The sequence below is a fragment of the Doryrhamphus excisus genome, linkage group LG22 (assembly GCF_037039965.1).
Source record: "Doryrhamphus excisus strain RoL-2023G ecotype Guam linkage group LG22, RoL_Dexc_Guam_v1.1, whole genome shotgun sequence".
Taxonomy (NCBI): Eukaryota; Metazoa; Chordata; class Actinopteri; order Syngnathiformes; family Syngnathidae; genus Doryrhamphus; species Doryrhamphus excisus.
Window position 1 is genome coordinate 12,850,586 of NC_136378.1, and position 11,959 is coordinate 12,862,544.

At 46.1% G+C, this 11,959-nt stretch overlaps 3 protein-coding genes across 4 annotated transcripts; 2 read left to right on the forward strand and 1 right to left on the reverse strand.

Moving 5' to 3' along the window:
- The first annotated feature begins 111 nt into the window (after window positions 1-111).
- smim19 (small integral membrane protein 19) lies at window positions 112-1,239 on the forward strand. The gene is made up of 3 exons (XM_058063650.2): window positions 112-405; window positions 686-810; window positions 892-1,239. The coding sequence occupies exons 1-3, from the start codon at window positions 272-274 to the stop codon at window positions 942-944; spliced, it is 312 nt and encodes a 103-aa protein (XP_057919633.2). The 5' UTR covers window positions 112-271; the 3' UTR covers window positions 945-1,239.
- Window positions 1,163-8,943, reverse strand: pld7 (phospholipase D family, member 7). Of its 2 annotated transcripts, none has more exons than XM_078788291.1 (12): window positions 8,689-8,943; window positions 8,212-8,310; window positions 5,472-6,365; window positions 5,213-5,391; window positions 4,278-4,455; window positions 4,092-4,206; window positions 3,580-3,707; window positions 3,212-3,403; window positions 3,000-3,139; window positions 2,695-2,860; window positions 2,525-2,624; window positions 1,163-2,455 (listed from the first exon to the last, which is right to left on the reverse strand). In XM_078788291.1, the coding sequence occupies exons 1-12, from the start codon at window positions 8,806-8,808 to the stop codon at window positions 2,253-2,255; spliced, it is 2,514 nt and encodes an 837-aa protein (XP_078644417.1). In that variant the 5' UTR covers window positions 8,809-8,943; the 3' UTR covers window positions 1,163-2,252. The 2 variants fall into 2 exon arrangements, with proteins under 2 accessions (XP_078644417.1, XP_078644419.1); XM_078788293.1 differs by lacking the exon at window positions 8,689-8,943 and adding an exon at window positions 8,437-8,652.
- A 15-nt stretch (window positions 8,944-8,958) lies between these two features.
- Window positions 8,959-11,913, forward strand: gpr137 (G protein-coupled receptor 137). Its single transcript, XM_078788298.1, has 8 exons — window positions 8,959-9,121; window positions 9,664-10,092; window positions 10,179-10,228; window positions 10,318-10,558; window positions 10,626-10,775; window positions 10,837-10,962; window positions 11,051-11,169; window positions 11,237-11,913. The coding sequence occupies exons 2-8, from the start codon at window positions 9,709-9,711 to the stop codon at window positions 11,331-11,333; spliced, it is 1,167 nt and encodes a 388-aa protein (XP_078644424.1). The 5' UTR covers window positions 8,959-9,121; window positions 9,664-9,708; the 3' UTR covers window positions 11,334-11,913.
- Window positions 11,914-11,959: the final 46 nt, after the last annotated feature.

Genomic DNA, 11,959 nt, shown 5'->3' on the forward strand with positions numbered 1-11,959 from the left:
TACCGCAACACTTTTTTTAAGTCAAAATACAGCTCGTCACAACGGTTGCCAAAATATGTATTTCTGAATTTGCTCCGTTCCACTCTCCCGTCCAGTAGATGGCGGTAGTGCACTTGAAGCTGCTTAATAACAAAATACGGATATACAGCTGCCGTGTTTACATCCTTCGTTGGCTTGTTAACACGAACAGAATAAGATAGCCAACAATTTCTTTGCACGCAAGAAAACAAATATCTAATATAGCGTTTTGTAGCACCACAGTGGCGTTTGTATGGGGGCTCATGGCCTTTTGGGCAACGAGCCCGAGTCTATCGACTATTCTGTGCACGAAGCCTGGAACGAAGCTACTAATGTTTACCTGCTGGTTATTCTAGTTAGCTTCGGCCTGCTGATCTACGCCAGAAAGTGAGAAATAATCTTTGTTCCTCTTGTGCTTTTTTCCCCTTCATCGTTAGGTTGCTCACAGCAGCACATTGGAAAATATTATTTGTTCGTCTTGTCTTTTATAGCACACAAAACTCCATTAGAAAGTCATACAATTTCACGTTTGCTTGGCTACAACTGAATGTCCTTACCTTGCTGATTAGTAACTTGCATGTGACTATAATCTGTAATTCATAAATAATCTATAAATGTACCCATCTAATGTATGATAATTGCCGTCATGTTGTATCTCATCATGCAGAAACAAGCGGAAGATCATGCGCATCTTCACCCTGCCTCCCACGGCGGGGAGCAACCCGGAACCGAACTTCTACGACAGCCTGCAGAAAGTCCGTCTGCGACAACAGTTGGAGATGTACTCTTTGGGTTAGTATCACCGGTTTTTAACGCGCACCCTCCTCCAGTGGTCGTCTTGGTCATCCCGTGTCCTCCTGTTTGGTCTTCTAGCAAGGAAGCTTGAGCAGCAGCAGGCGGACAGTGTTCAACTCTCCATGGAATGAGGACGGCTCTCTGCAGCTCTTCTCTGTAATGGACACCATGACACTTCATGTTGTGATGGATTTCACCTGTGAGGTGACTTGGAGAGAGGAACCAAAACTGTCACTGAACTTTTTCATGCTGGAGAACATCCACGGTGAAGAATACCTACAATGTAACATTTTTTTACGTGTTAAACGTGCCATGGTTGTTAGAATTCAGGCCTAAAAAAAGGAGCAGATTGGGGGTTGTACCAGTCAACGTTTGTATTATAGAACTCATAATAAAAGGAAAATATGACATCACAAGCTGATTCAACTTCTATGGAAAGTCAAAATGTGAAAATTGAGGTTTTGTTCCACGTTCCAGCTCTTTGGAAGCATATTCTGATTTGAGGTGTATGTGCTCAACATATACAAATAGATTCAAGCAAGAGGAAGTGTACAAGTGAGATGAATAATTCAATAGCGCTCAACAAAAACAGTATAAAAATAAGATTTGAAAAGCAGTCATAAAATGGCTAAATATACATATTACCAGCACACACAAAATGCAATAAAAAACAAGTCAGCAAGCTGATATTCTCTGTTAAGACACCCGAACCCAGGGCCATTTTTTGAGGGTTTTTTTTTTTTACACATTTAATTTTGTAAAATTGCCAAAAAAGTTTGCTGTATTTATATCGTATGTATACTTAAAAGACAAATGAGCCACAGGCTACAAATGGCCCCTGTGCCACACTTTGTACACCCCTGCTCTTATAGCAACCCAACGGTCCTCCACTATTTAGCTTCTTAGCTCCTCTTGTGAGTGAACAATGGGAATTAAAGGGAATGAACCCGCAGACCTCACAGCTAGGAGACCCGAGTTCAATTCCTCCCACATTCCAAAAACATGCTAGGTTAATTGGCCACAGGTATGAATGTGAGTGTGAATGGTTGTTTGTCTATATGTGCCTTGTGATTGGCTGGCCACCAGTCCAGGGTGCAACCCCGCCTCTGGGATAGGCTCCAGCACCTCCGTGACCCTCGTGAGGATAAGCGGTCGAAAATGAATGAATTAACTTGTTAATGCAGCTGCAACTAAGCGACGTGTTACAACACTTTTACTGCAAATGTTGATCTGAAATCGGAGACTGGGCTGTGTTGGAAATGTTCCAAAAGCTGGCACACAAGGTTAGATTTTTTTGGTGCTACGCAGGAGGAGGAGCAAGCTGGTGTAGCTAGCGTGCATCAACACCGCAGCAAAGCATATTCAAGTCAAAATGCGTGCGTGTTGGCAGGCCTGCAAAGAGGACATTGGAAAGGCAGCGAGCAGGATTATTCCGGAATTCAGTGTGGTCTGCGAGGACACACCCTGACGTCGGCGACCGAGAGCGAGCTGGCGTAATGGGACCTCCAGTCTCTGAGGAAGAGCTCTTCCGCTTGGCTCTGCAGCGTCTGCTGTCCTTGTTTCACCTCCGAGCCGGTCTGGTTGACCACCAAGCCCACTCCCGCCACCTCGGTGAAGTACAGCTCAGACCAGTTGGATGTGCCTGTCATGTATGAATGGCTTCTTTCATTCAATGTGCAGACATGAGAGCAGCGGCAAGGAGGTGACATACCGATGTAGAGAACTCTGTCCGTCACCATGTACTTGGCGTGGTTGACTCGAGCCAAAGGGATCTTCATCTGCTCTGCGGTTGAGGACACCGTGAAGACTTTCTGCAGGGAAACAAAAGATTTAAGACTGATGTCCAGAACAATAAAAAGACGCTAGATGCTCTAAACGCACCACTTCAATGTTGCATTTAAGCGGAGGCCTGTTGAGAACCACCAGCGACTGCAGAAATACGAACATGGCAGCAGGCGAGTTCTCCCAGCAGCTAACCAGGAGGCGCACATTCACGCCTCTAGCGCAGGCTGCTGCACGCAGGGCGGAGTCGATGGCGGGCCAGAACCTAGAGAGCGGGACAAGACATGGAGAGCGTTAAAACTGTTCAACGCTAAAGCCGCTTTCTGAAATTGGAATTATTTTAGCACATAAATAAAACTCATTCAAAATACAAATAAATAAAAATGAACATACAATTCAGTTACCTGAGTGGTTTGGTGAACTCTGACAACGGAAGATAGTCCATAATGGAGATGAAGATGAATTTCTTAGCATCATCAATGACGGACAGGATGGTGGCGAGATCGTCGGAGCGTCCACGGGCTGAGATGTGTGGGGGGGAGCTCTGCAGCAGACCACAGGAAGTGTTTGATGAAATTGACTGAAATTGTACTTTGGAAGTGACGCTTAAACTCACAGATAAATACACTTGGGCGGCCACTCCATTGAAGTCGACGCACAAAGGATGCTGGGAGCTGGACAGGGCGGTGAAGCGAGCAGGCCAATATGGTGGCAAGGAACCATTGAGCCTCGCGTACAGCTCAAATATACGAGAGGCGTCTCGCGCCAGACAGCTGCAGTCCTCCACTACCAAGCCCACCTCTTTCACCTGGATGACGCACGCACGCACGCACGCACGCACGCACGCACGCACGCACGCACGCACGCACAGGGGAAAGTGTGTTTCTGTTGTATTATTAGTGTAACACCTTGGAACTTCAACTGCTTTCTTATGTTGCAGTCCAGTGTAGTCTGGAGACATCCAGCAATGGAAGGATCCTTTACCTGACTTAAAGAGCGCCAGTCCATGTTGGCACTACCCAGGTAGAGGTGCCTCTGATCCACCACCAACATCTTGGTGTGGACCATGCCTCCAGTTAAAGACTTCAGATCCAACTCTTTGATGTTTGCACCTGTTCAATGGCAATGGGAATGGTTTCATTTCATTTGAACATGCATCAGATTCCAATTGAGTGCATCCCATAATCAGTTCCCAGTTCCACATGTCCAAAAGGAGTAGGAAGAAGCAAAGCTTATTAAATCCTACCCCTCCATCTGGTACTTTTACAATCACTAACTGTTACATTTGTTCACTTCCTGCTTTCCTAATAAAGTTGAAGGTTTTTTTGTCCCGTACGGAAGTACTGGGTGATATGAGCATCCAATGCCATAATGGGTACCATAGTAAGTGTCAATATAGTGATATATATAGCACATCATGACTGGTTCAAGACTCCAAACAAAAAGCAAGCTGTGAAAGAAGATTTAGGAGAAGAGGGGTCTTCTACTGTGCAAACCTGCTGCGGCCAGCTCGGCGGTGTCTTGACTCGCGATCTGAGGGCTGTTCACGACCATGTGGAGCTTCACATCTTTGGAAAGGAGTTGCTTAAGTCGCTCAAAGACCTTCCTGCCCTGCAGAAATATAGCGGAAACATCAGAGGGGTGGTTGGTGCGTCACGTGAGGGGGGGGCCGCTCTTCTTGCCTGAGTGTCCAGGGGAGCGAAGTCGGCTTGGCTGCTCCGCAGGGCCACGTAGAAAGCGGCGATGCTGACCGAGCCGTCGGCCTTGTCCAGCAGCCTGAGCCAGCTGGTGGCCGTGCTCTGCTGCGGTAATGGGCTGGACGGGTACAGGCCGCTGGGGATGCTCTCCACCAGATGAACCCTGAACATGGACATTTAAAGCGCTTTCATTCACTCACATCCACAGTCAGGTTGCCGTCTTCAACATTTTGACCTCTCGTGTCATTTCATCCTACCTGCAATTCAGACAAGAGATCAACACGCCTCAACAACACGACAACGGCCAATCGTTGCAGTAAGACTCCCACGTACCAATACTTTTTAAAACGGTGGTTAACTTCTTTTTACACTTGAATGACAGCATTTATCACCGAATCTTCATTAAATCATTCATTCATTCATTCATTTTCTGCTGCTTATCCTCACAAGGGGTGCTGGAGCCTATCCCAGCTGTCTTGGGGCGAGAGGCGGGGTCCACCCTGGACTGGTGGCCAGCCAATCCCAGGGCACATATAGACAAACAACCATTCACACTCACATTCACACCTATGGACAATTTGGAGTGGCCAATTAACCTAGCATGTTTTTGGAATGTGGGAGGGAACCGGGGTACCCGGAGAAAACCCACGCATGCACGGGGAGAACATGCAAACTCCACACAGAGATGGCCGAGGGTGGGATTGAACTCGGGTCTATGACCAAATGTGTCAAACTGTTTGTCTCGCTGGCAGATGGGATGTTTGTAATGTCAAATATGAGCCTTGCCTCCATAAAGGGTGGGAAAGACCAATATCATCAATAGCAGAGTCACAAACATTTGTCAAGAATTCCCAGCATTGGATGGAACTAAAAGTGGTTGGATTGGATTGAATCCTTCCCATTTGATGCAAACTCCTTACCGACAATCCCTGCTACACGGTTCTGCCATGAGGCCCACCCCCTCCAGCCAGTGTAGCTCCAGCTGAGCGGCGAGCTGGCTGACGGACGTGGGAAGCCCAAAGTGCCAAGCGTGCATCCCAAGCAGCAGCAGAGTAGCCGGCAGCAGGTAGCAGAGGACAAAACTAGGACATCCCGATCCCTGGAGAAAGCGAGGGGGGCGTTTTGAATGACAACAAGGATGGGAATGTGTCAGCATTCCCAAGCTTCAGTATTTGTCACCTTTGTTGGCTTGGTGGATGGAGCTACGCCAGGTTTCTCTGCTGCCGCGAGGCAGGCTTCCTTGTCTTCCTCGTCATCGTCTACTTCCTCCTTTGAGACGTACTCCGCTTCCGCCCTGGTGGTTACGTGCACCTCATTGCGGTCTTTTGCGTCTCCGGAATCACCCATCGCAAATTCATCCTCGCTGTCCACATCCGACGAAGACCTCAAGTCGTCTGCCTCGGGTGTGTGTGGATGTTCCCACGGTGGTTGTTCATTCACGATACCTTCCGTGTGGCTAACATCAGGCATGCAAGCGTCCTCTGTGGACTCGGTGCTGGTCGGGGAACTGTTTCCCTCATCAGAACTTTTTGGCGTATCTTCCAGAGGATTATCTTGGCTGAGGTCCACGCATGGAAGCTGACCTATGAGGTCATCCATCTCAGTGGCGGTGCTTCCCCGGCTGTCGGGTTGCTCTTGGAAGAGGCCCTCCTCCGCTCTCAGGGCAGGCCTGGGGCTCACCATGAAGAGACCATGCTGCCCCCCCTCAGACAACATGCACGACTTGGGTGTAGACCCCACAGCCGTTTGTTCTGTGGGTGCCTCAAGGCCAAGTCTCGGGATGCGTCCTAATAACTGGGGATGCGCTTTTTCTGCAATATCAGGTTTGGACTTGGACGTGTCCACAGAGACACCAGTGGGCTTCTCAGCAGGCTGAATTACTGGGAGCAGAAGCTCTTTTTTGGACATGGACACCTCAGCGCTCCCAGTGCCAGGCCGCTTATGAAAAGTCGGGATGCGGGAAGCAGGCTTAGCACTTTTGCGGGTCGTGTCGTCTCTCTCTTCGGATTCTCTTTTGGAAGCCTTATCTTGCAAACGGAGACGGTCCAGCACAACACTGCAGTGCTTCATTTCCTGAAGAAGACAGAAGACCTTGTGTGTTTACAGTTGGCAACAATGCCAGCACTCAAACTGATGCAAACTATGAATTGGGTTTTTTTTTTGCCTATTTCTATATGCTGTATAAATAATAATTGTGAATAAAGTTCACAAAGTAGGATTCATGATTTATAAATGGAATATATTTGTAATTGGTAATTGATGGAAACACTGTTTACAACCTTCTAAATATGATTTCTAACATTATTAGAGCCCCTCTAGACATTAAATAACACCCCCTATAGTCACTTTTACACCTGTATTACCCAAAATAGTCAACATAATAAGATAAGGTAAGACAAAAATAATTTTAAGCCACTTTTATGTTTGAAAATGCTTAATTTAAGCCCAACAACATTTGCTTCACCATGTATATTTTGACACAACAGTGATGATTTATGAATATATTTAGAAAAACCATGGTCAACCTCAAAATTCAAAGCACCAAGTGGCAAATGTGTGGTGTGTGTTTTATGTCATTTTTTGCATTTGTTAGCAGAGTACCGTCTAATTTGTGCTTTAGTTTACTTTGGGCTGTGGGCCGTGTTAGCCGAGCTGAGTCACTCCAGTCTTCAATAATTTAGAAGCACCTCTCCGTTACTACACAGTGCAGTTGTACATAGATACATGTGGTCAATGTGTGTATATAATAGGTCGTCACTGCAGTTATACATCGATACATGTGGTAAATGTGTGTATATAATAGGTCGTCACTGCAGTTATACATAGATACATGTGGTAAATGTGTGTATATAATAGGTCGTCACTGCAGTTATACATAGATACATGTGGTAAATGTGTGTATATAATAGGTCGTCACTGCAGTTATACATAGATACATGTGGTAAATGTGTGTATATAATAGGTCGTCACTGCAGTTATACATAGATACATGTGGTAAATGTGTGTATATAATAGGTCGTCACTGCAGTTATACATAGATACATGTGGTCAATGTGTGTATATAATAGGTCGTCACTGCAGTTATACATAGATACATGTGGTAAATGTGTGTATATAATAGGTCGTCACTGCAGTTATACATAGATACATGTGGTCAATGTGTGTATATAATAGGTCGTCACTGCAGTTATACATAGATACATGTGGTCAATGTGTGTATATAATAGGTCGTCACTGCAGTTATACATCGATACATGTGGTAAATGTGTGTATATAATAGGTCGTCACTGCAGTTATAGATACATGTGGTAAATGTGTGTATATAATAGGTCGTCACTGCAGTTATACATAGATACATGTGGTCAATGTGTGTATATAATAGGTCGTCACTGCAGTTATACATAGATACATGTGGTAAATGTGTGTATATAATAGGTCGTCACTGCAGTTATACATAGATACATGTGGTAAATGTGTGTATATAATAGGTCGTCACTGCAGTTATACATAGATACATGTGGTCAATGTGTGTATATAATAGGTCGTCACTGCAGTTATACATAGATACATGTGGTAAATGTGTGTATATAATAGGTCGTCACTGCAGTTATACATAGATACATGTGGTAAATGTGTGTATATAATAGGTCGTCACTGCAGTTATACATAGATACATGTGGTAAATGTGTGTATATAATAGGTCGTCACTGCAGTTATACATAGATACATGTGGTCAATGTGTGTATATAATAGGTCGTCACTGCAGTTATACATCCATACATGTGGTCAATGTGTGTATATAACAGGTCGTCACTGCCTATACTGTGCATACACATCATAATAGATTTAGCACATTTGAATTTGTCTGAAGATGCTACGTGAGGAAGTAGTTTGTGTCCAGGAAGTACAATCCTGCTACCGTTTCTGTCTCCTCCAGAGTTTCCTCTTCTTCCTCATCAGGCTGAAGTCTCTCCATCACTTGGCTCTGCAGGGCGTCCGATTCCGCGTCCTCCGGCTCCTAAAAAAAATAAACATGAGTCGGCAAGTAACGATAGCGCTATAAAAAATGAATGCGGTGTGTGCGATGTACACTAAAGGACAAACGCTGACATCATCAAATGACGTCAGAATAAAAAAGACTCACCATGACACGCTAGCTGGCGAGCTTTAATAAACTTACGCAAAACGCACTTCAGCCGACAGGTGTAAGATAATGACGGTAAAGCGACACAAGTGTTCCACGTCAATAAAAATGTTTGCTTTTGTTTTCCCGGTCAAGTGGGCTAAAGATGCTAGCGTCCGTGTTAGCCAAACATGCTACAGCGAGGAACTACGTGGCTCGCTCGACTTTTCTTTCCGCTGCAGAGAGAGGAAGCGGAAAAGTGATATTACTCACCGTGGACGTGGGTCTCTCTCGCAGGCGGGACGACCGCGTCGTTTCTGTTGTTGTTACGTCCCTCTCCTCGTCGCCATCATTGCGGTACATTGACTTTCTAGAGCGCAACACCATCGGCATTTTCACTCCTTTTATAGCGCCTTTGGACTTAAAAGCGTGAACGTGATATTAACACATTCAGTCCCCAAAATGTCGACTGAATACTTGCCCGTTTCATCAAAATACACACTTGGTGTAGGTAGTTTTATATCCAGTCAATTTAAGCGAGGAAACAACAAACTTAAAGAAACCGCGATTTCCTATCATCGCTGATTGGTGCTTGAGATCAAACAGTCCAGGCTCCGCCTATCCGACGTGACGCACGTGACGTAACACGGAAATAACGACATTGACGTCGCCTGTCTGCAGATCCTTCAGCTTCCACTGGAATAAGGTATGTTATTCCCACATATCGCTTGTCACGTTAAACGTCTTATCGGCAACACATGACGGAGTGACTATGAAATAGTTTAGATTGACGTTTTTGCTTTTTGATCAGCGTCAGTGACGGTTAGCTTGGCCCCTTCAAAGCTAGCTTGTTTACGACACCAACATCCCATTAAAGACCTCTGACTGTCCAGTCAAGCTTCACAGGTCGCTGCACACTCAGACTCAAGTCAAATAAAAGTCCATTGTTAATAGTACATGTTTATTAGACTGGTGTGTTGGGGAGCTAACGTCATGAATAGACTGATGTACGACATCAACAGTAATGATACTACAATTCCATGTAGGATGTTTTTCGTTGTCGCTTACTAGCTGTACTTGACATTTCCAGCTAATTCTAGGGCTCATTTACAAACAGCAGGTCAATGAAATAGCTTGTAGCCTGTAGTTGTTGATATAAGGGTACAGTGATTTCAGATGAACAGATATAACACTCATTGATGTCATTCCATGTTATGATTCCTTCATCCACGCTGTCTTCCATTTTAGAGCCACGTGTGGTCATAATGGACGTTTTGTCTTATTAAGTCGGCAATGGAAGCTCCAGTCACCGCCGCCCCGCCTCCTCCCAACTCCTCCGCCCTGCCGGCCCCTCTTCCCCTGCATCCGGCTCTGGCCCCCTCGGTCCAGCTGGGCTTCACTGTCCTGTACACCACCCTGTACGGCGCACTCTTCCTGGTGGTGTACGCCCAGCTCTGGCTTCTCTACTTCTACCGACACAAGCGATGGAGCTATCAGAGCATCTTTCTCTTCCTCTGCCTGCTGTGGGCCTCGCTTCGCACCACCTTGTTTTCCTTCTACTTCCACAATGCGCTGGAGGCCAACCACCTTCCCGTGGCTGTCTACTGGCTGCTCTACTGCTTCCCCGTCTGCCTGCAGTTCTTCACGCTCAGTCTTATCAACCTGTATTTCACTCAGGTGAGGTCGATGCAATTTTCATGACGAGCAACGTAGGACAGGATGTGTTTATGTGATTCTTGTGTTGTTCTTGTTTGGTACCACAGGTGCTGCTCAAAGCTAGAGAAACGTACAGTGCAGAGGTAGACAGGCGACTGTGAGTGAATATCTTTAATTCATACAGTGTTCTTGGCGTTTGTATATCTTTGTTTGTCCCATGCGACTCATCCTGTTGTTGTTTTCCAGCCGTGCGGCTCGCTGCACATACGGGGCGTTGAACGCCATCTTCTTCTGCGTCAATGTGGTGTGTGCCGCTCTCGGGGACCGCGGTGACGGCACGGGGCCGGGGGAGAGGACATGGAATCTGGTCCTGGTCCGGGTTCTGGTCAACGACTTGCTCTTCATTCTGGATGCGGTGTTGCTGGCGGCCGTGCTGCTGCTGCTGACGCGCCACTCTCACTCCACCGGGCCGTACCTGAGCAGCAAGGTGAGCAGGGATGACATGCGCGGTTTGATGGACGGATGGATGGGTCTTCTTATTTGGGTGTGTGCAGGGGACCAGCGTGTGTCGCATGGCGGCACTCGGAGCGGCGGTCATATTTTTGTTCACCAGCAGAGCTTGCTACAACCTCAGCGTCCTTGTCCTGTCCCAGAACCACCATGTTGAGTCTTTTGACTTTGACTGGTATAACGTCTCTGATCAGGTAGTGAAATATGTATATCTATATTCCAAAACATATTTCATAAAAGGAAACATGCTGCTAGGCGGACCTGCGTAACGAGCTAGGCGACCGAGGCTACCTGGCGTTTGGCGCCATCCTCTTCATCTGGGAGCTGCTGCCAACCAGTCTGCTCATTCTCATCTTCAGAGTTCGCAGACCTACACAGGAGGTATGCTGCCTAATTTGCATTATCCACCAAAAGCAGAGGCCAACTCCATGTTTGTGCAACATTCGTATTTGTGGTGGGGTCCTGACAGGTCAGCAGTCTGACCATCAACAACAGAGTCCTACCTCGCCCTTTTTTCTTTGATGACCCTCAAGGCGGCGGCCAGGAGGAGTCGGTTCCTTGGAATCGCAGCTGCCAGGCGCACTCAAGGTCAGGTGACAGCCACTTGATGATGTCAACGTCCTGCTTCCATCTATAATGTTCTTCTCTTTCTCAGCTGGTTTGGATCAGAGACCACCCCGTTGCTGTTCGCCAACAAGCCTGCGGACCAAAACCACCAGCACCACTCTTTCTATTCCACCCCCCAAAACTGACCCATGACTCATGATGTCCTTTGATCAAAGACAACCAGCTTAGCAGCCAGTACAACCTGTGTGTGTGTATATTAGTGTGTTTTTGCACTGAAAACCTCAGGAATTGTCCCTAAGCAGCAAACAAGTACCTGGAAAATCTGTCAAAAGGAACCAACCCCCCCCCCCGACATGAATTGCCGAACATCATACTCAGTGATGTTGCATTTTAATAGCTAACACCGTATATTCATTAAAAATCCCTCATTATCATTCCTTTTTAAGTCTTATAAGACCCCACTCTGCTATTCCAGTTGTTTATGGAACCATTCCCATCTCCTATTCTTTTATACATTTTGTTTACTCTAATACTTTATTCTTCAGAATTCTGACCAATGTTTAACTTATTTGATTAGATTTGACAGCTCATTGTAACAAGTGAGTCCCTTGTGTATCTGATCATATTTACTGTGTAAATCAACTAAAGCGTGTCCAGGTTGTCGCTAAGGAACGCAAGTGTCAAATTTGTAAGATACTTAAACACTGCTACAGTGAAATGTGGAGTGTTGTCATGCTGGTATATTAAAAGTACAGATGTCCATCAGTCCCTGTGGTTCGCTTCCTCATGAAGCTCAACAGCTAGCTAGATT